Raw genomic sequence first — 26580 nt, forward strand, 5'->3', positions numbered from 1 at the left:
CACTTCCCCCATTCCTCTCTTTCTGTGGGTTAAAACCAAGGAATGTTAAAAGAAAGAACTTTGACAAGACAGTATTTCACCTGTACAGAATGTCCAACTTCCATTTCCATTCCAAAAAGGAAAATATGTGATCCCTAATAGAAGGGACAGGATGCACGGTGGAAAGTAGAGTTTGAACAGATAAAGGCATCAATGCCATTTACCTGCACCCTAACCCTGCTTCCACTCCACACACCCGTGAAGCATTTCCCTGCATTTTTGGAATCTGTTTCAGATTTATAGCAGGTGCAGTGCAGTGTTCGCTGGATTTGGAGGTTCTCCATGACCTCCCTGATACACCAGTGTCCAGCGAGCCTGGAGATGCTGCTGATTTGACCTGCGATAGGGTTAGGGTTACTACTATCTTTTATTAATGACTCTGATAATTCCAATCAGGTTTATCAGCAATTTCTGAATAAGTCAAGGGTTCAAATTAGTCATTCAAGCTAGACCATACAAAATCTATCCAACTCAGCGTTGAATATATTCAACGAATAAACTCCAGCCTCCAATCCCTTTTGGATCTGAGAATTGTACATTCTCTGAGAGAAAAGAATTCTCCTGTATGCAACTTGTCAAATCTTACCGGAATTTTATGTTTGAATGAGATGGTTTCTCATTTTTCTAAACTCCAAATGTCACGAGCCCAAGCAGCTGAATCTCCCTAACAATTTGATACTATCTTTAACTTCTTTAGTTAGACAGGAACGATACATTCTTTCCTTGGAGCCTCTTCTTTTTAAGTGTACCTCTGTCATGATTCACTGGAGGTATACGTCAGAAATCAAACTGTACTGTTCCTGGAGTCCCCCAAAAATCTGAACATGTAATGTAACTACCAAGAGCCCTCTGACTGACTGACTGCTACCCAAGATAAAAGCAATTTATAATTTATTCATGTAAACTTTATCCTGCTTAAAAAAAAGCCGCCCACTCGCCACAGACACACGCACACGCACACACAACAATGGAAACAAGAACAGACAAAACACAAGTGTCATGACTGGAGATGACAGATAATAGGAGAACACAGTTCTGTATCATCAGTCTAAGTTGCAAATGTAAATGGTTTCAGGTTCACAGCCTTTGAACTCTTGGATGATGCCCCCATATCATAGGCCCGAAACGTCAGCTATTGTGCTCCTGAGATGCTGCTTGGCCTGCTGTGTTCATCCAGCTTCACACTTTGTACCTCGGATTCTCCAGCATCTGCAGTTCCCATTATCTTTGACCAGTCTGGAATTGCTTGGTTGGACCTGAGTGTGTCTTGTTGTCTTTGTCTTTAGAATGGTTTTGCGACTTTTACAATGACTGTTTCAACAGAATATTGGAGAGAGCAATTTTACAGAGAGAGAAACATTGATGCAGCTAATACCTGGAGGTTTCCTTGCTTCCCTCTGTTTCACTACCATCACAGGCTCTATGTTAGACCACAAGGCAACAAATCAGAGGGCTGTTACAATGCTGAGCTCCTCTGGTCCCATAACAGATGGTACCAGATCATCAGGACTCAAGTGTCCCCAAATGTGATATTGTCTTAATTGCATCAGCTAGCTTTACATGTTTTGTCATAAGGCTCCCTGTACATTCTCCTCCTTGAAAGCAGTGTCCATTTTCCTCATTTCCAGTCCATTGTCCAAAAATAAAAAGATGCAGTCTCTTATACTCTTCTGAGTATTCTGAAATATCTTCTCAAATGTCTGCTACTCCACCTCCACTGATATCTATCATAACCTCATTTTCAAGTTTGCTCTAGCAAGCTTTATCGCCATGCCGATAAAAGGGTCTTTTTTTAAAAACACCAGTTTTAGATACATTCTTCCCTCTCTCAAACTCGACGGTGATATTTATTCATATTATGATCACTACTACCTGGGGGTGCCTTCACTATGAGGCCCCTAATTAATCCTGTCTCGTTGCACATTACAATACACAGTATAGTCTGCTCTCTGTTTGACTCTAGAATGTGCTTCTGTATGAAACTATCAAAAACATTCCATGATCATATCATTCCAAACTATTACTGCCAATCTGATCCTCCCAAATACTGTAGATCAAAATCTCCTTTCTGTATCTTTCTCACAAGGTCTCATTATTTCTTCCTTTATACCCTATCCTACAGTGTAGTTACCGTTAACGGGCCTGTGTACCACTCCCAGAGGCAACTTCTTACCATCCTGTATCTCCACTCTGCCAAAACTGACTGTGCTTCTAGATCTCCTGAACCAGATTCATCTCTCTCAATTGTACTAATCTCAACCTTCGGTTTACATTAGAGCTGTGCCTCCATCTTTTTCCGGTTTATTATCCTCCCTAAGCATCTTATACCCTTCAATATTTAGGTCCACATTTATGTTATCCTGTAGCCCTATCTCTATAATGGCTATCACATTATACACATTTATGTTATCCTGTAGCCCTATCTCTATAATGGCTATCACATTATACACATTTATGTTATCCTGTAGCCCTATCTCTATAATGGCTATCACATTATACACATTTATGTTATCCTGTAGCTGTGTCTCTGTATTGGCCATCAGATTGTAAATATTTTTTCCTATTTGCTCTGTCAATTCACCTGTTTTGTTCTAAATGTTACATGCGTTCAGATACAGAGCCTTTACTTCTATCCTTTTACATTTTGTAACATTTTCATGATGTTGCTTTCTTCAGTTTTCCATTTATTCTTTCATCATTATTTCCGTTAGTGCTGCCCTATTCATCTTTTCTACTCAAATAAGCACATCTTCCCAAATTTGCACTTTTGCTCCCACTTCTTAGTTTAAGCTTTTTCTTCCACCGTATTTCCATTGCTCAGCAGAACACAGGTCCCAGCATGGTTCAGATGAAAACCATCCCAATGGAAAGCTCCCACTTTCCTCCATACTGGTGCCAGCTTCCCATGAATCAGTACCCATTTCTCCACATCAATTTTTGAGCCATGCATTCAACACTGCCATCATATTAACCTGATACCAATTTACTCCTGGCTTAGATGGAATACAAAGAGTATGAGTAGATTGGAGCTAAATTTAAAACCAGAACCTCATAAGATAATAATCTTGGGACTTCCATCTAAGCCTGTGTGGAGTTTGCACATTCTCCCTGTGACTGTGTGGGTTTCCTCTGGATGCTCCAGTTTCTTCCCACAGTCCAAAGATGTGCAGGCTAGGTGGATTGGCCATGGGAAATGCAGTATTATAGGGATAGGGTGGCAAGATAAGGTGCTCTTCAGAGAGTCGGTGTGGACTTTATGGGCTGAATGGCCTACTTCTACACCGTCAGTATTCTATGATTCTATGAAGTCATTAGTACATACATAAACCATGACCACTGTAACCTCCCCATCCCACTACCAGATACTGTCCCAAACCCTGGCACTGGTAAGGCAACACATATATCTGGATTCTCTCTCCCTCTTGCCAACAAAGGACTGAGTCAATTCTCATGACTAGCACAGTCCCCACTACCTCCACAATCCAGGTTTACTCTTCACCCACTTGAATGATTTCCTTTCCCATGGTGCCATGGTAAGTTTGCTCATCCATTCTTCAACCATCACTTTCATCCAAATGCAAACACCTAGGGCCGGTTGGACAATTGCAGAGGCTTCTCTCCTTCTAGAGGCTGGGTCCCTTTGCCTGCTTAACTCACAGCCACACCCTCCTGACCCGACCAAATCGAAAATCTTAGCATAAGGTGTGTGGCTGCCACCTGGAACATCGTGTCTGGATAACCTTCTCTCAGTCTGATGTGTCGCCATGCATGCAACTGCGTCTCCAGCTCGTAGGCTGACATTCCTTGAGCTGTAAACATTTACCGCAGAAGCCTGGTTAACACTGGCATCCAGGAGCTCCTACATTCCACATCCGCCACACATCATCTTCCCTACCATCTTTATTGTGTTTTAGTTAATTATGCAATTAATTCATTATTCAGTAGACTAATGTTTCTCTTGCTACCCTTTACTGTGCAAACTTATACTTTAGTAGTATAGGAAACCTTACCACACAATACCAAAATAATGAAACCATTAGTTTCTTATTTTTCTTCTGCTAGGCTTTCCTTATTATAAACTATTACTTACTTAACCTATTTTAAATCCATTCATGTAACCTATCCAAATGTTTGTAATTCCTCCATCCCTTTCACTCTTCATTTTAAAGTCACTTGGAGATGTGTTTGAGGTCTTGTATAGTGAAGATGGACACAAAATGCCTATTCAATACTTCTCACAGTTGTTCTTTACTTTCGACAGACACACTGTCTCTTGAGAGGACCAGCATTCGCTAGAGCTTTTAAAAATCCTAGGAGAAACACTTTCTATATTTTTATATTTCTGGCTAGTCTTCTTTTATCTCGCTTTGTCCCTCTTTATACTCTTCTTATAAATTTAATGGTTATTACTTCCTGTAGCGGCCCCTTCTCCCAACCACGATTCAGTCCACCCGTTCCCTCTGGTGACCAACACTGTAGCCATCACAAAGGCACCAATCAATACGCATCAGTTCATGTCTTCGTATTTATCAACAAGCAACTGAAGATGATGAGTTACTACTTGGCATTTAATAATGGACAGCTTGGAAGACTGGTGCAAAATGTGGTTTAATGGGACTGACTTTTAAAAGTGAAATTTTGTAACACAATATTTCCACACCTACAGGCATTTATATTACCTCAGTAACCCACAAAGCTTTCATTTTCCATTTCCTACTGCTTTGACTATTACTGAATATTAATGGTGAATATAAAACATACAATCATAAACAACACAGAAACAGGCCCTTTGATCTAACCAGTCCATGCTTAACATAATCCCAAACTAACCTAGTCCCACTTGTCAGCTCTCGACCCATATCCCTCCCAACCTTTCCTCTTCATGTACTTACAAAAATGCCTTTTAAATGTTGTGACTGTACCCACATGCACAGCTTCCTCAGGAAGTTCATTCGACACGTGAAGCACCCTCTGTGTGAAAAATTTGCCCCTTGTGTCTTTTAAAAATTTCTCTGCTTTCATCATAAAAATGTGTCCCTTAGTCTTGAAATCCTCCATCCTCGGGAAAAGACAACCCCCATCAACTCTACCTATCCTGCTCATTATTTTATAAACTTCTGTAAGCTCACCTCTCAACCTTCTATGCTCCAGTGAAAAAAGTCCCAACCTATTCCCACTTTACTTTATAACTCAAACCTTGCACACCTGACAACATCCTGGTAAATCTCTTCTGAATCCTCTCCAGCTTAATAATGTCCTTACGATAACAAATAGTACCTGATAATGCCAATCCAGAGCACAGAATCCAATGGTTGTTTTCTTCCAATTTCTTCCAGTTCTTTGTTGAGGTTATTGCACATTGATGCTACCTTTCATTCAGTGGCTGAGAATTCATTCTTTCAATATGTTTGAAGGTCTCTTTAGTCCTTCAACAGAGGCTTGCAGAGAGTGTTGGTTAGAGAGAGATTGGCGAGGGGAAACCAGTCACCTAGTCATGAGTCAATAAAATGCTGTGGTCAGGCAGATCCCATCTTGTGCAGAACCCCATCAGCCTTCTAGAGTCCCACCTGTGTCCTCACTGCTCCAGCAAAAGACAACGCTATTTACATTGCACAACATGTTCCATCAAACATGATATTGAAAACTGCAAGCCTCCTCTTTTACACAGCCTCCCTGGTTCAAAATACTATTTCCCCAGTTTTTATCCACAGTCCAAGAAAATGAAAAGTTGTACAAAATCACCTCCTTCTTGCTTCTTTCTGCGTCCAGCAGTGGATTAAGTGAAGCTTCATTAGGCCATCTTCTCACCCATGTCCAAAGTGCTTGCTGACCTATCTTGGATCTTAATTCATTGATAGTTTGCAGTTGAACTCTCTGTCCTTATTTCCATCTCTTTCTATTTCATTGCACCTCCCTATCTCTGCTGCTTGTTAGAGACAAGAAAGCTGCAGATGCTGCAATCCAAGGAGGCTGGGATAACACAGCAGCGTCTGGAGAAAAGGAGAAATCAGCCTTTCGGGTATTACCCTTCTTCAGACCTGTGTTCTTTGAGCCTCCTGTTTGTCAACCTCTGCTCTCTGTGTCCATCCTCAGATAGCTGCGTTCCTTCTGACCTCTTGTGCAATCCCTATTTTAAATTATCACCACTAGCTGCCAGACCTTCAACTGTTTAGGCGCTAAATTCTCAAATTCCTTCCCTAAACCTCGCAGCCTCTTTATCTCACTTTCGATGAAAACAACTTGCTTTTATGTGCCACGAGATAGCGAGGCAAGGAACAGGGAGCGGGCGCAGCTTAACACGTGGCTACGCAGCTGGTGTAGGAGGGAGGGCTTCAGATATGTAGATAATTGGGATGCCTTCTGGGGAAGGTGGGACCTGTACAAGAAGGACGGGTTGCATCTGAACTGGAAGGGGACCAATGTCCTGGGTGGAAGGTTTGCTCGAGTAGTTCGAGAGGGTTTAAACTAGTATGGCAAGGGGGTGGGAACCTGAGCTGTATACCGGAGGTGAGAGTTGATGCAGGTGAGGCAGTAGCAAGAGGTAGACCAGCTAGTGGGAAGGACTTTCCTGGGAAGGAACCAAGGGATCGGTTAAAGTGTGTTTGCTTTAACGCAAGGAGTATCAGGAATAAAAGTGATGAACTTAGAGCATGGATCAGTACCTGGTGCTATGATGTTGTGGCCATAACAGAGACATGGGTTTCTCATGGGCAGGAATGGTTGCTGGATGTTCCAGGGTTTAGAACATTTAAAAAGAATAGGGAGGGAGGAAAAAGAGGAGGGGGTGTAGCACTACTAATCAGAGAGGGTATCACAGCTACAGAAGCTTCCATTGTCGAGGAAGATCTGCCTACTGAGTCAGTATGGGTGGAAATTAGGAACAGCAAGGGAGTAGTCACCTCGTTAGGGGTTTACTACAGGCCCCCCAATAGCAGGAGGGAGATTGAAGAAAGCATAGGTCGACAGATTCTGGAAAAGTGTGGACGCAGTAGGGTTGTTGTAATGGGTGACTTTAACTTTCCTAATATTGATTGGAACCTCCTTCGAGCAGAAGATTTGAATGGAGCTGTTTTTGTAACGTGTGTTGAGGAGGGTTTCCTAATGCAGTACGTTGACAGGCCGACAAGGGGAGAGGCCATTCTAGACTTGGTGCTCGGAAATGAGCCGGGGCAGGTATCAGATCTTGTGGTGGGAGAGCATTTTGGTGATAGTGACCAATGGGAGGATATTTAATTGGGGAAGTGGAAACTATGACGCGATTAGACATGAGTTAGGAAGGATGGACTGGGAGCAATTGTTCCATGGTAAGGGAACTATAGACATGTGGAGACTGTTTAAGGAACAGTTGTTGCGAGTGATGAGTAAATATGTCCCTCTGAGACAGGCAAGAAGGGGTAAGATAAAGGAACCTTGGATGACGAGAGCGGTGGAGCTTCTTGTGAAAAGGAAGAAGGTAGCTTACATAAGGTGGAGGAAGCTAGGGTCAAGTTCAGCTAGAGAGGATTACACACAGGCAAGGAAGGAGCTCAATAATGGTCTGAGGAGAGCCAGGAGGGGGCACGAGAAAGGCTTGGCGGAAGGAATCAGGGAAAACACAAAGGCATTTTACACTTATGTGAGGAATAAGAGAATGGTCAAAGAAAGAGTAGGGCCGATCAGGGATAGCATAGGGAACTTGTGTGTGGAGTCTGAGGAGGTAGGGGAAGCCCTAAATGAGTTTTTTGCTTCTGTCTTTACGAAAGAAACGAAGTTTGTAGTGAATGAAACCTTTGAAGAGCAGGTGTGCATGCTGGAATGGATAGAGATAGAGGAAGCTGATGTGCTGAAAATTTTGTCAAACATTAAGATTGACAAGTCGCCAGGCCTGGACCAGATTTGTCCTCGGCTGCTTTGGGAAGCGAGAAATGCAATTGCTTCGCCACTTGCGAAGATCTTTGCATCCTCACTCTCCACTGGAGTCGTACCTGAGGACTGGAGAGAGGCAAATGTAATTCCTCTCTTCAAGAAAGGAAATAGAGAAATCCCCGGCAATTACAGACCAGTAAGTCTCACGTCTGTCGTCTGCAAGGTGTTAGAAAGGATTCTGAGGGATAGGATTTATGACCATCTGGAGGAGCATGGCTTGATCAAATACAGTCAACACGGCTTTGTGAGGGGTAGGTCATGCCTCACAAACCTTAGAGTTTTTTGAGGATGTGACTAGAAAAGTTGATGAGGGTTGAGCTGTGGATGTGGTGTATATGGACTTCAGTAAGGCATTTGATAAGGTTCCCCATGGTAGGCTCATTCAGAAGGTCAGGAGGAATGGGATACAGGGGAACTTAGCTGCCTGGATACAGAATTGGCTGGCCAACAGAAGACAGCGAGTGGTAGTAGAAGGAAAATATTCTGCCTGGAAGTCAGTGGTGAGTGGGGTTCCACAGGGCTCGGTCCTTGGGCCTCTACTGTTTGTAATTTTTATTAATGACTTGGATGAGGGGATTGAAGGATGGGGCAGCAAGTTTGCAGACGACACAAAGGTCGGAGGGGTCGTTGACAGTATAGAGGGCTGTTGTAGGCTGCAGCGGGACATTGACAGGATGCAGAGATGGGCTGAGAGGTGGCACATGGAGTTCAACCTGGATAAATGCGAGGTGATGCATTTTGGAAGGTCGAATTTGAAAGCTGAGTACAGGATTAAGGATAGGATTCTTGGCAGCGTGGAGGAACAGAGGGATCTTGGTGTGCAGATACATAGATCCCTTAAAATGGCCACCCAAGTGGACAGGGTTGTTAAGAAAGCATATGGTGTTTTGGCTTTCATTAACAGGGGGATTGAGTTTAAGAGTCGTGAGATCTTGTTGCAGCTCTATAAAACTTTGGTTAGACCGCACTTGGAATACTGCGTCCAGTTCTGGGCGCCCTATTATAGGAAAGATGTGGATGCTTTGGAGAGGGTTCAGAGGACGTTTACCAGGATGCTGCCTGGACTGGAGGGCTTATCTTATGAAGTGAGGTTGACTGAGCTCGGACTCTTTTCATTGGAGAAAAGGAGGAGGAGAGGGGACCTAATTGAGGTATACAAGATAATGAGAGGCATAGGTAGAGTTGATAGCCAGAGACTATTTCCCAGGGCAGAAATGGCTAGCACGAGGGATCATAGTTTTAAGCTGGTTGGAGGAAAGTATAGAGGGGATGTCAGAGGCGGGTTCTTTACACAGAGAGTTGTGAGAGCATGGAATGCGTTGCCAGCAGCAGTTAGAACATAGAACATAGAACATAGAACAGTACAGCACAGAACAGGCCCTTCAGCCCACAATGTTGTGCCGACCATTGATCCTCATGTATGCACCCTCAAATTTCTATGACCATATACATGTCCAGCAGTCTCTTAAATGACCCCAATGACCTTGCTTCCACAACTGCTGCTGGCAACGCATTCCATGCTCCCACAACTCTCTGCGTAAAGAACCTGCCTCTGACATCCCCTCTATACTTTCCTCCAAACAGCTTAAAACTATGACCCCTCGTGCTAGCCATTTCTGCCCTGGGAAATAGTCTCTGGCTATCAACTCTATCTATGCCTCTCATTATCTTGTATACCTCAATTAGGTCCCCTCTCCTCCTCCTTTTCTCCAATGAAAAGAGACCGAGCTCAGTCAACCTCTCTTCATAAGATAAGCCCTCCAGTCCAGGCAGCATCCTGGTAAACCTCCTCCGAACCCTCTCCAAAGCATCCACATCTTTCCTATAATAGGGCGCCCAGAACTGGATGCAGTATTCCAAGTGCGGTCTAACCAAAGTTTTATAGAGCTGCAACAAGATCTCACGACTCTTAAACTCAATCCCCCTGTTAATGAAAGCCAAAACACCATATGCTTTCTTAACAACCCTGTCCACTTGGGTGGCCATTTTAAGGGATCTATGTATCTGCACACCAAGATCCCTCTGTTCCTCCACGCTGCCAAGAATCCTATCCTTAATCCTGTACTCAGCTTTCAAATTCAACCTTCCAAAATGCATCACCTCGCATTTATCCAGGTTGAACTCCATGTGCCACCTCTCAGCCCATCTCTGCATCCTGTCAATGTCCCGCTGCAGCCTACAACAGCCCTCTACACTGTCAACGACACCTCCGACCTTTGTGTCGTCTGCAAACTTGCTGCCCCATCCTTCAATCCCCTCGTCCAAGTCATTAATAAAAATTACAAACAGTAGAGGCCCAAGGACAGAGCCCTGTGGAACTCCACTCACCACTGACTTCCAGGCAGAATATTTTCCTTCTACTACCACTCGCTGTCTTCTGTTGGCCAGCCAATTCTTTATCCAAGCAGCTAAGTTCCCCTGTATCCCATTCCTCCTGACCTTCTGAATGAGCCTACCATGGGGAACCTTATCAAATGCCTTACTGAAGTCCATATACACCACATCCACAGCTCGACCCTCATCAACTTTTCTAGTCACATCCTCAAAAAACTCAATAAGGTTTGTAAGGCATGACCTACCCCTCACAAAGCAGTGTTGACTGTATTTGATCAAGCCATGCTCTTCCAGATGGTCATAAATCTTATCCCTCAGAATCCTTTCTAACACCTTGCAGACGACAGACGTGAGACTTACCGGTCTATAATTGCCGGGGATTTCCCTATTTCCTTTCTTGAAGAGAGGAATTACATTTGCCTCTCTCCAGTCCTCAGGTACGACTCCAGTGGAGAGCGAGGATGCAAAGATCTTCGCAAGTGGCGAAGCAATTGCATTTCTCGCTTCCCAAAGCAGCCGAGGACAAATCTGATCCGGGCCCGGCGACTTGTCAATCTTGTGGAAGCAAGGTCATTGGGGTCATTTAAGAGACTGCTGGACATGCATATGGTCACAGAAATTTGAGGGTGCATATATGAGGATCAATGGTCGGCACAACATTGTGGGCTGAAGGGCCTGTTCTGTGCTGTACTGTTCTATGTTCTATGTACGCCTTTAATGTAATAAGCAGAGCTTTAGGGACTTAGGAAGGAAACTGGCACTGAGCCACCGAAGGCAATTTCAGTAAAAATGGTCCAAATCTCAGCTGGAAAGATCATATTAAGGAGAAAACTGCAGCTTAAAGTCAACCTCCTTGACGGAACTTTGGGCAACTTGGTCTGATATGCCGTTGTGTGGCTCAGTGTCACAGTCTGTTTGATTCTCCTGAGAAGTGGCTTGAGAGAGCTTATTACTTGAAGGACACAAAGTTACGTTGTTGTTTTCCTGACTTCGTTGCTAATTTCTCGCTAATAAAATTTCTCAAGCAGAATCTGTTTTAATGTCAAACCCTCAGTCTGGTAATTCTTCAATTTACCTTTCCGCAGTCGTGGTCAAAGTACTGATGTATGTCCTGGCCTAAGCATTCATTGTAACAGCACAGTGTGCCAACATAATTATACCTGTCAGCTTAAAAGGTCACACACTTCTGTGTTAGTCTTCATTCGGTAATGCGCTACTTCTAACAGAAAATTTAATCTGCCCCTTGGGTAGCACTGGTGCATCGAAAACATGCTGAAGATTTGCACCGGTTTGAAGGGCAATATTTTCTCAGCACTCTCCTTAATTGTTTCGAACAAAATGTGTTCATCATTTCATCACAACTTTCTTCTTTATGTTTTACAGTTAGCTGTGAAGTGCCAAAGTAAGTGAGCAGATTAATCTGCACATTTATCTGTATAACCTCAGGACATCTAAAAGCACTTTACAGTGAATTAAGTCTCTGATGTGCAGTGAACTATTGCAGTGTAGCAAATCAAATACATTTGATAAACTTTAAGATTGTGTTCTATTTATAAAGGGCTAAAATTTTTTTCTGGAATTGTTGCTCTCCAGACAGCTTATCACCATTGCCGCCTCTGCCCTTCACCCGAGAATTCGCCCCACTACTGCTCCCGAGTTAGATTCTACAAAGCAACAGAGAGGGTAAGAGCAGATCATGTGATTTCTGAGACAGCTACTGGGTTTGCATTGCGTTCTCATGGCTTTTACTCGAAGAGATCTTGAATGTTGTTGAGTGAGATCTGGGCCAGGAATTTCCATTTAAAGTGTGGGCATCTTGGATGGTGTTACTTCAGCTGTGAGTCATGGAGAGTTTGAGTGATTGACTGCTTTTCAGTTCATTTCATGTGTCAGTGAGTTTGACAGCGACTGAAGCAGCCAATCACATATGTGACTTGAAGCAGCCAATCAAATGCACAAGGGAGTCCAACGGCGACTAAAACAACCAATCACGTGTGCGAGGGAGTCTGACGATGATTGAGACAGCCAATCACATGTGCGAGGGAGTCTGACTGCGAATGAAACAACCAATCACATGTGCGAGGGATTGAAACAGCCAATCGTGTGTGGCTGGTCGGGGGGACGCTGTTGCCTCTGCCACTAGCACCAACCGGGGTGGAAGATCCTGGCACCGTATGTAAGGCCACCCCTTCCCTCTGCTCCTTTGCTTCCCCTGTGGTGTCTGCTGTTTCGCCACTTCACACCCTCCTCAACAAATACACTGCTCCAAGCTCTTTGGTCCAGGAGAGAGCTTCTGTTCTCCCTGGCTGGGTGAGGAAGTCGCTCCCTGATCAGAGCCGGGTTACCTGAGCCAAGGCTGCACTGTAAGTGAGTGCATCCAGCATGGACTGTCGGGGAGGGTGACCAATCTCCTGCTCGCCACCACCTTCTCACTGCAACCTGGACACTCTCTGGGCCAACACCACTCAGTCTAACTCTGCCCCTGTGCATATTCCAGGCGTGATAGCCTCCAAAGGGCTCACAGAGGAAGAACCGCATGCGGTCTCTTAGCTATCCAAGGGCCACCACAGAGTGGCCATCTGCTGAGCGCCATACAGAAGCAGCGGCTCTGAATGTAATGTGGTCACCCTGCATAGACAGCTGTGTGTGGGGCAAGTCTCTCTAATGCAGTACTGGTGTGATAGAGTTGCTGAAAACTGGTCCCCTATTCCCACACACCCCTCACACATTCCTTAAGCCCTTACTCTTGCCCCCCCACCCTTCCCCCTGTGTGGCAGGGACATTCAGCAGGATGCCAGAATGCACACTGGGGAAGTTGCTACTTGCTACATGCCTGGCTATCTAGCTTCAGAGCCCAGTCTGAGCTGGCAGTCAGCTGCAAATGGATGGCTCCTCAGATCCCTGCACACTGACACAGCTTGATCACTATCAGTGAAGATCACTAATTACCCACACCTTCAAGTAGCTGCTGCACAGTACGAAGCATGCTTTTCGCTTTCGCCATCCCATCACTGTTCACCATCTGTCATGCAGACATGTAAATGGACCAAAGGCAAACAGTTCCGAATTTGAAGAGTACCCGCTCTACTGCAATTTGCCCTGGGAAAGCAGACTATCACAAGAATTTGAACAGTAGGTTTGTACAACAACATTTCATGCCGATACAATGCAACTGTGATGTGAGGTACTTTCCATCATCCAAAAATTGTTCTCTGTGATAGCTTGGTCTCAAGCTTTGTTATTAAGTGACATTCTTCAGCAGGATATCAGGAGTTTGCATTTAGTTGACACTGCTGCATCGCAGCAGCAGGGACCTAGGTTCAATTCTAGCCTCAGGCAACTATCTCTGTGGAGTTTGCACATTTTCCCTGTGTCTGTGTGAGTTTCCCCTGGGCAGTCCGGTTTCCTCCCACAGTCCAAAGATGTGCAGGTTAGATGAGTTGGCAATGGGAAATTGCCCAGTAGTTAGGTGGATTGGCCACAGGAAATGGAGGGTTACAGGGATGGGATAGGTGGGGGTGATCTAGGTCGGATGCCAGTGTGGACTTGTTGGGCTGAACGGCCTCTTTCTGAATTGTAGCAATTCTATGATTTACCATGTTCAGGAGAGAGATATTTCACTGGCCCTTTTGTCTTTTGAGACTGACGTTATGATTGTGGGCCATAAATATAACCAACATATCCGTTGACACACATTTGCCTGTGCTATCTTGCTTCAAATGTTCAGACCTGTCATCTCCCCTATGTGCCAAGCAGACCTTTGTGTGAGAAAAAAAATTTCCAGTAGCGCTGAAACCAATTGTCACTGTGCTCGTTACATAAAAAAAAAACAATTTTGGTGTCAGTCACGCATTGTGCGTGCTTAGGTTTTTTTGTTAATTCAACCTTTCCCCGCAGTCAAAGTAATTTTAGTGGAAACGGGGACGATTAATTAATAGCAATAATTAAAAATTGAAGATCGCACATCAGCAAGATCATTTTAAATGGGGTCTTGATTTATTGCGAGGGAGCCGTTCCCTTTAAGCAAAAGGATGGGTTTGTATAAGAATCTGCGTGGTACTTACCACTGATCCTGGAGATCTGTCACAGAGCCCCCAGGTTGAAAGGCAAACTCGAGGAGACACAACACTTTAAGAATCTTCTGAGCTTTGGGGTGTTAGTCGACTTTTGGAGGGACTGAACAAATGTTGCAACCATGTAGATTAGTAGTGGGGGTGGGGGAGAGATGGACAATAGGTTATCAGCTACGGGCCTGGAAGATGAAACAGACACCCAGCATCAGAACAGTGAGGAGAACCGTCTTCTTTATAAAGACAACGATTTGTAGTCACCAAGGAATGTAGAGGCCTTGAAGAACTAATAGAACCTATGGAGCCAGTCGTGATATTGGACACACATACACAAATGTAATTTTGACTTTGGATGATAATGTAAAACAGGCAACATTGACTCAGACGTCTATTCTACATTCTGCATTTTATCTGTTATTCAAAGTCAGGATGTCCAACTACTGATTTCTGAATAATAAATAAATGATTAATCCATGCACTGGAGGCAGTGAGTGATAACAATAAATGATTAATATTTAAGCTTTCACTTATTTTTTTCATTTAGTATTTGGTGATGCAGCCTTCCTAAAACATGACCATCACCACCATGCCAAGCATAATTAATGAGAATGACTCAGTGATGACAGGCATGCATTGTAGTTGCCTACAGAATATGTATTGTCAAGATATGACAAAATTTGAGGTATCTGTCCAATTTGAATGTGGTTGTGAAGTGTCTAAGCATAGCACACCTAAGAGATCCTGTCTGTCAATCTGTACAGCCGGTTACACTGCACTGTCAGTTACTTACTTGTGTCTTGATGACCAAGGAGACCAAACAATGTTGGGGATCGACTTTTTGAGAAGATTTGTAGCTCAGGTTGAGGTTCTGGATGTAAGTTTGCTCACTGAGCCGGAAGGTTCATTTTCAGACGTTTCATCACCATTCTAGGTAACATCATCAGTGAGCCTTCAGTGAAGTGCTGGTGTTATGTCCCGCTTTCTATTTATGTGTTTAGGTTTCCTTGGGATGGTGATGTCATTTCCTGTGTTGATGGCATTTCCTGTGTTGGTGAGGTCCGTTTCCTTTTCTTTTTCTCAGAGGGTGGTAGATGGGCTCCAAATCAATGTGTTTGTTGATGGAGTTCTGGCTGGAATGCTATGCTTCTAGGAATTCTCGTGCGTGTCTCTGTTTGGCTTGTCCTAGGAGGGACATTAAACTCAGATCAGCCATAATTGTATTGAATGGAGTAGCAGGTTTGAAGGGCCAACTGGCCTATTCTCATTCCTTATCCATGTGTTCATACCCATTTCTGGGTGTCAAAAAATTCTTCATGTGACATACTGGTGAGTTAGTGAGCAAATAAAGGTCATCCAGACAGGGGAGGCAATGGCCTAGAGGTGTTATCACTAGACTGTTAATAGGGAGACCTTGGTACTTTTCTGGGCATCTAGGGTCAAATCCCGCTGTGGCAGTTTTTGGAATTTGAATTTAATTAAGTTGTTTTTTAAAACATCCGGACTTTAGGGTCTGCTAGAGACTATGAAACCATTCTCGATTGTCAGGAAAAATCCTGTAGGGCAGCTCAGTGCCTCAGTGGTTAGCACTGCTGCCTCACAGCGCCAGAGACCCGGGTTTGATTCCACCCTCGGGTGACTGTTTGTGTGGAGTTTGCACATTCTCCCCGTGCCTGCGTGGGTTTCCTCCGGGGGCTCGGGTTTCCTTCCACAGTCCAAAGATGTGGAGGCTCGAAGGATTGGCCATGGGAAATGCAGGGATATGGTGGGTCTGTGTGGGATGCTTTGTGGACTCGATGGGCTGAATGGCCTGCCTCCACATTGTAGGGATTCTATGATTCAAATTAAAAAAATTAGATATCTCAAAGACAGCTTTGTAATACAATGAACAGATACATGGCAATATTGATATCCAAGTGCAAGAGAGAACGAACTCCTAGCACAGGGATCTCAGAAGCAAAATGCTGCTGATTCTGGAGTTCTGGAAATGCTCAGCAGGTCTGGCAGCCTTTGCAGAGAGAGGAAATGTGTTGAGTTGATGATGCTCCTTCAGTTCCTGAAACAAAGAACTCAGTGATTAGCATGGGGTTTGCTTTAGCGAGAGATTCTGTATCCTCACGAAAGGGAACATTTACCTCATGGAGGGAGACAGCCTGGTAGCTAAAGAAAGTGACTCGCCTCAACAGCAACAACAGACAGGAGCTATGCTCATAATCTAGAGAAGAAATGACAGTCCCCACACTGAACCTTATCAGGGGGCTGTGCTGCACCATGTGAGAGCCTGTGACCCAAAGGTACTCAAGCTATCTATAAATTAATACAATTATGAAAAAAAAGGACTCTACATAGTGGCTTGTCTGCATCTCACATGTTGATATTTTCAATATGTCTTACTGAATGTCCTCCATAACTAATTGCTGACTGTAGCTGTCTCTTTTAGGAGTTTTTATAATGAATACTATGAGAACCATGTGGCCCGGAATTCGAATCGGCCCTGTGGAGGTGTTCATACAGTCACCGGACCCGTAGGCAGGCGTAATAACCGCAATCTGAATCTGCAAACAGTGTATCAGTATGGTGACCCCAATCCAATGTACCGACGGGTAAATTACTCTTTATCTATAGAGCTTACCTTCTCATTCCTTTCCAGAGGCACATTTCATACGCGGTGCCCTAAGCTGATAACATAATTGTGTATATTGTTTCAGGTTGCTAGCCAAGGTACTCTGTTGACTTCATTTGAAACTTACCCTTGCAAATTTAACTAAAAACCCTTGCTGTGATTGTAGAAGAGATTGCCAAATTCTCCACGTTTTCATAGAATTCATACATTGTGACAGCAGGCCATTCAGCCCACCAACTCCACGCCAACCCTCTGCACAGCATCCTACCCAGACCCAACCCCTGAGTTTCCCCATGGGCTAACCCACCTAGCCTCTACATCCATGGACAATTTACATAACTCACCATCTTTGGACTATGGGAGGAAATCAGAGCAACCATACATAGAAAGGGGGAGAACATGCAAACTCTAGACAGACAGTCACCCGAGGCTGGAATCGAGCCTGGGTCTGTGGCACTCTGAGGCAGCACTGTTAACCACTGAGCCAATGCCTTCCCTTTGCTTACAGAGTTTCCTAATTTTGCTGCTGCAAGGTCTGGCTCGAATTGTTTGACCAAGAGTCACCAGCCACCAGAAATATTTTATCTCCCCTGACAGCTTCCCCTTAATACCTTGGAAATTTTAATCAGATCACCACTTAGCTCGCTAAATAGCAGCGACCACAATTTTGCTTGGCGTAATCTCTCTTTGTAGCTTGGGGCCCAGGTATCATTCTGTAAAATGTATACTGCACACTCCCTAAGGCTATTATGAATTTCCAAAGGTGTAGACCACGAACTGCTCCCTGTATTCTGGTTGTGGTATAACCAGGACTTCCTTCAGATGAAGCTCCTGGCTGGAGGTGTTGTTTTCCTCTAAGTTTGAAGGCCAGCAATCCAAGACAAAACATCAAAATACTACATAATTCCAAAGTAAAAACAATGCAGAAAATGCAGGAGGTCAGGCTGCATCTGCACAGAGAGAGAGAGAGAAACTGAGCTAATGTTTAAAGTTTAACAGGATTACATTAGAAGCAGTAGGCAGGTCTTTATATGAAGTGACAACAATCATCAAGTTGCTGCTCTGCTCAAACTTGCCCTGATTCCGTGCTGCTCCATGCTTCCCGCCAGGACTCCCAGGCCTGGTTTTACCAGAAATGAGGAGTGCAGTTTTCCTCAGGGGTAGAGTCAGAGGTAGATTGAACAAGCTTTCTTCTTATGTTTAAAAAAAACCCAGTTTCAAGGTTTGTGGGTGGGGCTGTAGGGTGAGTTGGTAGGATCATGACCCATCAACAAGTTGAACCCAGTAAGCATCGCACAAGTATTTTCGTGAGGTCAGGCCAGACTGACAGCCAAGAGCAGAGATTGACATTAACACCCCCAGATTTTCAGATGCGACAAATCTGGGTGGGCGGGTAAGCCATGAGGTGGATGCAGGGAGGCTGCAGTGAGATTTGGTCAGGCCGAGTGAGTGGGCACAGTGTATGGGAGATGCATTAAGTGTGGACACATGTGAGGTTGTCCACTTTGGAAGCAAACACAGGAGAGCAGATGAAAACTCGAATAGCTAATAACTGAGTGTGGAATGTGTAACGAGACCTGAGTGTCCTTGTTCATCAGTGGTCCCAAGTGCAGCAGGCAATGAAGAAGGCAAATGGTATGTCAGCCTTCATAGTGAGAGGATTCAAGGAGGAATAGGGATGTCTTGCTGCAGTTATAGGGGGCCACAGTGAAACCACTCCAGGAGCATTGTGTGCAGTTTTGGTCTGCTTTCCTGAGGAAGAGGGAGTGCAGTGGCAGTTTACCAGATTGTTTCCTGGGGTGCCAGGACTGACATATCAAGAGAGACTTTTTAAAAATTCATTCAGGGCACGAGGGCATCACTGGCTAGACAGCATTTATTGCTCATCCCTAATTGCCCAGAGGGCAGTTATGAGTCAACCACATTGCTGTGGGTCTGGAGCCAGATGTAGGCCAGGTAAGGATGGCAGCTTCCTTACCTAAAGGACATAGTGAACCAGATGGGTTTTTCCCAACAATCAACAATGGATTCATCGTCATCATTAGATTCTTAATTCCAGATATTTATGGAATTCAAATTCCACTATCTGCTGTGGTGGGATTCGAACCCAGATCCCCAGAACATTACCTGGGTCTCTGGATTAACAGTCCAGCAATAATGCTACTGGGGCATTGCCCCTGAAACTAGATTGGTTAGGACTATATTTGTTTACAAAGATGAAGGGAGCAGCTCATAAAAACCCATAAAATTCTGACAGGACTAGACAGGATAGATGGAGCAAGGATGTTCCTGATAATTAGTGAATCCAGAACCAGGGGTCACATTTTAAGGACAAGGGGTAGACCTTTTAGGACAGAGATGAGGAAGAATTTCTTCAGTGGTAAGTGAACCTGTGGAATTCTCTGCCGCAGGAAACTGCCGAAATATTACATGATTTCAAGAAGGAGTTAGATACAGCACTTAGGGCTAAAGGGATCAAAGGATCTCTTTGGGAAGAGTGGCCATTGAGTTGGATGATCAGTGATCACCATGCTGATTGGTGAATCAGACTAGAAGGGCTGACCAATGAAACTTTCATAACTACACCATAATACTCAGTAAAGGGAATCAGCAATAAAAGTTATAACATTCTGAAGAAACCATAAGGCAATGATTCTGAAGTTTGACCATGATTAGGGTAGATCCACCAAGGTCACTATCTAGGTAGAATGGGTGGACACGGCTCGGCGAGATGTCTGTTCATTTTTCTCAGGAATAAAAATTTTATTGGAGTTTTAAAAATGTGAGAGATTTGATTCCTGAAATTAGTTGCCATGAAAAAGGGCCATCTGGGAGCTGATCCCTTATCTAACTGTTTTGATATCTTCTTTCAACGCACCTTGTTCTTCAGGGATGTGGCCTGACCCCACGGCCAGCTTCAGGGCACTACCAAGCTGGTTTTCCAGCTGCCCCAGCGGGGGCACACACCACACATTCCAGCTGTGTCTGGGTCTGTCCTCGACTGGTGATGGAGTTCGGGTGCAGTTGCCCCAAGAGCAGAAGCTCCGCTCTGCTACCGCTCCTTCAGGAGTTTGTATTTTCACTGCCGGTGGGGGTGAGGTTTGTAAGGCTCCCCATGCTGTCAGAGCAGCGTCTGATCTACCTGTGTTGAAGGGGAGAACCGGAGAGCCTCAGGTCACAGTGGTGGGAAGTGGAGGTATTGATAGAGACAGTAATCACTGCCACCTTTCCCTTTGATTGCTGCTTCTTCTTTATTGCCGACTATACACGTCCTTTCTTTTCTTCTTTAACTTCACTCTGTTTCTCATGACTGGGGTCAAGATAAGCAAGAGAGAATTATCTGGACTGGCAGTGAACTCCTGCTCGTAGTCAACTTACTCACACCCAACACACCCCCTCCCTCACCATCTCACCGTCCGGCATCACCATCGCACACTTGGCTATCAACACCTCACATTGTGCCTCCCTCCCCCGCAATGCCTCCCCACTGCCTCCACCTTTCCCATGATCCCAGCATCAACATGACCATGGAACCCCCCGCCCCACCCACATACTATCACCATCTCACTGCCCATACCTTCCGTTCCCTGGGTCTACCTTTCCCCAGGCTGCTGTTTTCTGATGATGCAGCGACTGGGAGCTGCATTGGGATGGTTGCTTGGTATCAGCAGCAAGGAAATGAAGCCCAGGTTTGGAAAGGGCTCGAGTCTAACACCGACGAGGACTGGACCTCCATCCCCCAGCAGTCACAGAATCATTGACTGGTTACAGCACAGAAAGAGGCCATTCAGCTTGTCATGCCCCTGCTGGATCAATGCAAGAGTAAATCACCAGGCTTTGTCCTCCTACCCTGTTCCCTCTCTTGGAATTGATTTGTTTCTTTGGATGCTTTTCAATTCTTTCCAAAAGCCTTAATTTGGATCTCCAGCAGAACCTCAGGCAGCACATCCTGGATCATGACCTTGCCCTACGTTTCTAAAACTAAAATTCCTCATGTTGCTGTTGCCTCATTTGCAGTTCACCTTAAATAGTGCCCCCTTGTTCTTGATCTGTTTCCCACTCCGCTGCCCTCTCCGCGTTCAAGCAATTGGGAACAGTTTCTCCCTATCTACTGTGCCCAGACTCCCTCATTGCTTTGGTTATTACAAATAAATCTCTTCTTGTTATGTTCATGATTTGTGTACGTTGGAGGGAAGTGAAGAGCTATAGCCTGCCTGACAGCGAGTTTGGGTTGCAGTGCGTCGTCTGAGGAATGGGAGTGGGAGTTAAAATGGTTCATGACTGGGAGGTGCAGTTGTTTATTGCGAACCGAGCAGAGGTGTTCTGCAAAGCGGTCCCCAAGCCTCCGCTTGGTTTCCCCAATGTGGAGAAAGCCACACCAGGTACAATCGCTTAATATGGAAAGTCATCTTGGGGCCTGGGATGGGGGTGAGGAAGGAGGTGTGGGGGCAAGTGTAGCACTTCCTGCGGTTGCAGGGGAAGGTGCCGGGTGTGGTGGGGTTGGAGGGGAGTGTGGAGCGGACAAGGGAGTCACGGAGGGAGTGGTCTCCCCGGAAGGCAGACAAAGTTAGGGATGGAAAAATGTCTTGGGTGGTGGGGTCGGATTGTCGATGGCGGAAGTGTCGGAGGATGATGTGTTGTATCCGGAAGTTGGTGGGGTGGTATGTGAGGATGAGGGGGATCCTCTTGGGGCGGTTGTGGCGGGGGCGGGGTGTGAGGGATGTGTTGCAGGAAATGCGGGAGATGCAGCCAAGGGTGTTCTCGACCGCTGTGGGGGGAAAAGTTGCGGTCCTTGAAGAACTTGGACAGCGAGTTTGATTGTTGGAGATAAAAGGGTGTTTGTTTGACTGAGAAGAGGCTGGCACATGGTTGTTCTTGGAGGCAACAGCAGTTACCCATGTCCCATGGATAGGCTGTGAGTCTCCAAAGCCCCACAAACATATTGAGAATATTAGAGGTAGAAGGCCCCTCCCCCAATTAAAAATTAATCTTCGTGATGGTGACTATGAAGTCAGTGCTGATTGTCACAAAAACCCATCCGGTTCACTGATGTCCTTTCGGGAAGGAAGCTGCCATCCTTACCTGGTCTGGCCTATGTGTGACTCTGGATCCACAGCAATATGGTTGATTCTTGACTACCTTCTGAAATGACCAAGCAAACCACTTACTCACAATACCCGCCTGACATTTAAGAGTGAGATTTTTAACAATATGAAGCAGTTTGTGATAATGTGCCAATCTTAATGACAGAAGCCCCTAGACATCAAACACATAGAAAATCTTGCCTTCAGCAGTGTGACCAATGTCATAAATTACTTTTACCAGTTTGTTTGGACATGTTATTACACATCTGTCAGGGAGGTATGAGTTAACCCTGATCTTCTGAGCAGAGATAGACACTGCCACTGCCCTAGAAGCGCCCACGTACTGTCTGAGAGAAAATATTGATAAGGTTTTCCAATGATAATTAATTAAGTTGTGATTATTTATGCTTTGCAATCTTTGCCCAATGACAACATAGCTTGAAGTAGAGTCAGTCACATTTGTTTGACAAATATTATGTCAATTCACACCATCTCATGGAAAACATAGCACCTCATAGAATCCCTGCACTGTGGGAGCAGTCTTTCTGTCCATCAAGTCCACACTAACCCTCAAAGGAGCATCCCACCCAAGCCGACCTTTATCCCTGGGTTTCCCATGGCTAATCCACCTAGCCTGTGCACCGTGAGTAATTTAGCATGGCTAATCCAACTAATCTGCTCAGTTTTGGTCTGTTGGAGGAAGCCAGAACACCCAGTGGAAACCCGCACAGACACAGGGAGAATGTGCAAACTCAACACGGAGGATGGAATTGAACCCAGATCCCTGCTACTGTGTGAGCACAGTGCTAACCACCAAGCCACCATGCTACCAACTTTGCACCATGATTTTCATGCTGACAAAAGATATATTACAGTGAAAGCAGTTCATTCTTTCTTGTGATGTTTTGCAATTTATAGTATTGGATATAATCTAATACCAAAAAAAAGCTGTGGGCTAGAGAAATTCCCCATTAAACAAAAGCAGTTTGTTGCGATTCTGAATTTGAAGTATTTTCTTAAGAGTTGGCCTTCATTTTAAAACTGTTGAATGATAAATGTTTAATTATTGATTTGTTTTTTCTGCTCTGTTGTCAGGAAGAGGTAGAACTTCAGGGGATAGATGGTGTCATGTACAAAGGTCGGCTAGACTCCAAACTTCCAACAATACATCAAATACAAGATGAGGAGCCCTTAGGTAGAAGATTCTTTTGTTCTACTTCCTACATTGCGATAGCTGTCTGCTGGCTGATGCTAACAGTAATTCCTTTTAACCCATTATACTCTGTGTACAGTACATGACTAGCCAATTTGAACTCATAAAGTTGCCCACCCCAGCAGGGGAGTTTAGGTTTCCTTATTCCTTTGTGGGATGTGGGTGTTGTTGACTGGGCCAGCATTTATTGCCCCATCCCTAATTGCCCCTGAAAAGGTGGTGGTGAGCTGCCGACTTGAGTTGCAGTTCATATGCTGTAGTTTGACCCACAATCCCATTGAGAAGGGCATTCCAGGATTTTAACCCAGCAACACCAAAGGTATATTTCCAAGTCAGGATGGTGAATGCCTTGGAGGGGAACATGCAGGTGCTAGCATTCCCATATATCTGCTGCCCTTGTCCTTCTGGGTGGAAGTGGTCGTGGGTTTGGAAGGGGCTGGCTAAGGATCTTTGGTGAATTTCTGCAGTGCATCCTTTAGACAGTATACACTGCTGTTACTGAGTGTCAGTGATGGAGGGAGTGGATACTTGTGGATGTAGTGCCAATCAAGTGGGCTGCTTTGTCCTGGATGGTGTCAAGCTTCTTGAGCGTTGTTGGGGCTGCACCCATCCAGGCAAGTGGGGAGTATTCCGTCACATTCCTGACTTGTTCCTTGTGGATGATACACTGGCATTGAGGAGTCAGGAGATGAGTTACTCTCTGTAGTTTTCCTTTGACCTGCTCATGTAGCCACTGTATTTAGATGTCTGGTCCAGTTCATTTTCTGGTTAGTGGTGACCCACAGCGTGTTTATAATGGGGCTTCAGCGATGGTAATGCCAACCCTGGTTATATAATTTGCCAGGTGGAGTCTGTTTAAAATGGAAAAGGTCTCTTTTCCCTGAGAACAAGTGACAGTGTCATATAAATGAACACCCCATCTTCCCAGAGATAATGGGAACTGCAGAATCCAAGATAACAAAGTGTGGGGCTGGATGAACACAGCAGGCCAAGCAGCATCTTAGGGGCACAAAAGCTGATGTTTCGGGCCTGGACCCATCATCAGAGAGGGGGATGGGGAGAGGGAACTGGAATAAATAGGGAGAGAGGGTGAGGCGGACCGAAGATGGATAGAGGAGAAGATAGGTGGAGAGGAGAGTATAGGTGGGGAGGTAGGGAGGGGATAGATCAGTCTGGGGAGGACAGACAGGTCAAGGGGGCGGGATGAGGTTACTAGGTAGGAAATGGAAGTGCGGCTTGAGGTGGGAAGAGGGGGTAGGTGAGAGGAAGAACAGGTTAGGGAGGCGGGGACAAGCTGGGCTGGTTTTTGGGATGCTGTAGGGGAAGGGGAGATTTTGAAGATTTCACAAGCTTCACACATTATTCCGTTGGGCTGTAGGGTTCCCAAGCGGAATATGAGTTGCTGTTCCTGCAACCTCCATCTTCCCACACCACATTTTGGTCCACGCATTTAACATTGCTGTACATTCAAATATAAATTACATCCAGAGAATAGTCAGCATCTTTGGAGAGAGAAACCCAATTAACATTTCAATTTGATGACGCTTGGCCAAGGAGCCTCGTGGAGGTGAAATGTTGACTCATGTTTTAGCAGAGTCAATCAGATTCCAGAGGTCTTTAAAAAGAACAGTCTCAAGATTCTGGGACTCCCATCCACTTCTGTTTCTGGCAATTTCAACCTTGACCCTCACACCATGACCACCTCCAAACTGGAGCTGGTATAACTCCTGCTTGATGGAATAAGGAATTGGTGAGTAGGGGTCTTGCATTGACTCTGTTTCTCTATCTGCTGAGTGTTTGCAGCACCTTGTTTATTTTTGTTGAACTGTTAGTTTTAACTAATTTTAATTTAATGTTAGCAAGGTGTCACACAGGATGCTGCTAAATAGGATAAGAGTGTATGGTGTAGACAGCAAGGTACCAGCATGAATAGAGCTGGCAGAAGGCAGAGAGTTGCGATAAAGGGGTCTATTTCAAGGTAGCAACTAGTGGGGCTCTGCTGCATTCAGTTTTGGGCCCACAGCTGTTTACATTAACAATCTGGACATAGGAACTGAGGGCTTTGTTACTCAGTTTGCAGATGACACACAGCTAAGTGTTGAGGAAGTAGGGAGGCTGCAGAAGGACTTGGAGAGTGGGCTAGAAGTGTGGGCAACAAAGTAGCAGATGGAATACACTGTGAGAAAGCGTGGGGTTATGTACTTTAGTAGGAAAAATAGAGGCATAGATTATTTTCTGAATTTTACTTTCTATATTTTGGGCCCCGTATCTAAGGAAGGATACATTGGCCTTGAAAGGGTTATAAAGAAGGTTCACAAGAATCATTTCAGGAATGAAGGGCTTGTCATATGAGGAGCAGTTGAGGACTCTGGGGTCTGTACTCGATGGAGTTTAGAGGGATATGGGGGGATCTGATTGAAACTTACAGAATACTGAGAGGCCTGGATACTGTGGACATGGAGAAGATGTTTCCACCAGTAAGAGAGACTAGGATCTGAGGGCACATCCTCAGAGTGAAGGGATGACCCTTTGGAACTGAGATGAGAAGGAATTTCTACAGCCAATGGGAGATGAACCTGTGGAACTCATTATCACAGAAGGTTGTGGAGTTCAAGTAATTAAAGTGTATTTAAGACAGAGATAGATAGGCTCTTAATTAGTAAGGGGATTAATGGTTACAGGGAGAAGGCAAAGAATGAGGTTGAGAAACACATCAACCACAATCGAATAGTAGAACAGACTCTGAGTCAAATGGTCTAATCCTGTTCCTATTATCTTACAGCCTTATGGTCTAACTAGTTATGACAGTCTAGCCAACAGACAAGATCAATAACCATAATCTACATGATCCAATCAGTTTCCGTTTGAATGTAAAATACCTGCATTATAAGTGTGGTGCCCACTGTGGGATGCAAGTGGGCAGTTTATGATGATGGGGCAGTGGGTGTGAAGTTTAATGTTTGCAAAATTCCATGACTATCTATCAACACATCTTAATTTACCTGCAGAGAAGAAACTGAGTGGAACAAAGCAACATGCACCTCGACCAGAGTCCTTCCCAGTTACTCCAAGATGTGTTTACTGCAATCAAAGCTGTAAGTTTCTCACTATACAAACTGGCCTTAAATGTGGTTGTAATGTACCATTGCTTTTTCATATAATCATGTGTGGAACCTTTGGATCTTGTACATTGTGTGATTTACATGCCCTCCTTATCTTAGCATGTTAAAGGTCTGGGATTTAAGGTCTTAGTGAAAATTTGTAACTCAGTTGTGGATGCATTTGCTCACCAAGCCAGTTGTTCCTGTGGTATGC

General features: G+C 44.8%; 1 protein-coding gene across 1 annotated transcript in view; it reads left to right on the top strand.

Moving 5' to 3' along the window:
• LOC125462405 (uncharacterized protein C16orf96-like) overlaps positions 1–26580 on the top strand; it is a 98240-nt gene that overhangs the window by 54045 nt on the left and 17615 nt on the right. Inside the window, exons 13-16 of the mRNA XM_048552449.2 lie at positions 11872–11961; positions 16786–16948; positions 23148–23247; positions 26274–26360. Coding sequence (XP_048408406.1) covers positions 11872–11961; positions 16786–16948; positions 23148–23247; positions 26274–26360 — 440 coding nt within the window. The remainder of the gene's footprint in view (positions 1–11871; positions 11962–16785; positions 16949–23147; positions 23248–26273; positions 26361–26580) is intronic.

Source organism: Stegostoma tigrinum, chromosome 23 (assembly GCF_030684315.1).
Source record: "Stegostoma tigrinum isolate sSteTig4 chromosome 23, sSteTig4.hap1, whole genome shotgun sequence".
Classification (NCBI taxonomy): Eukaryota; Metazoa; Chordata; class Chondrichthyes; order Orectolobiformes; family Stegostomatidae; genus Stegostoma; species Stegostoma tigrinum.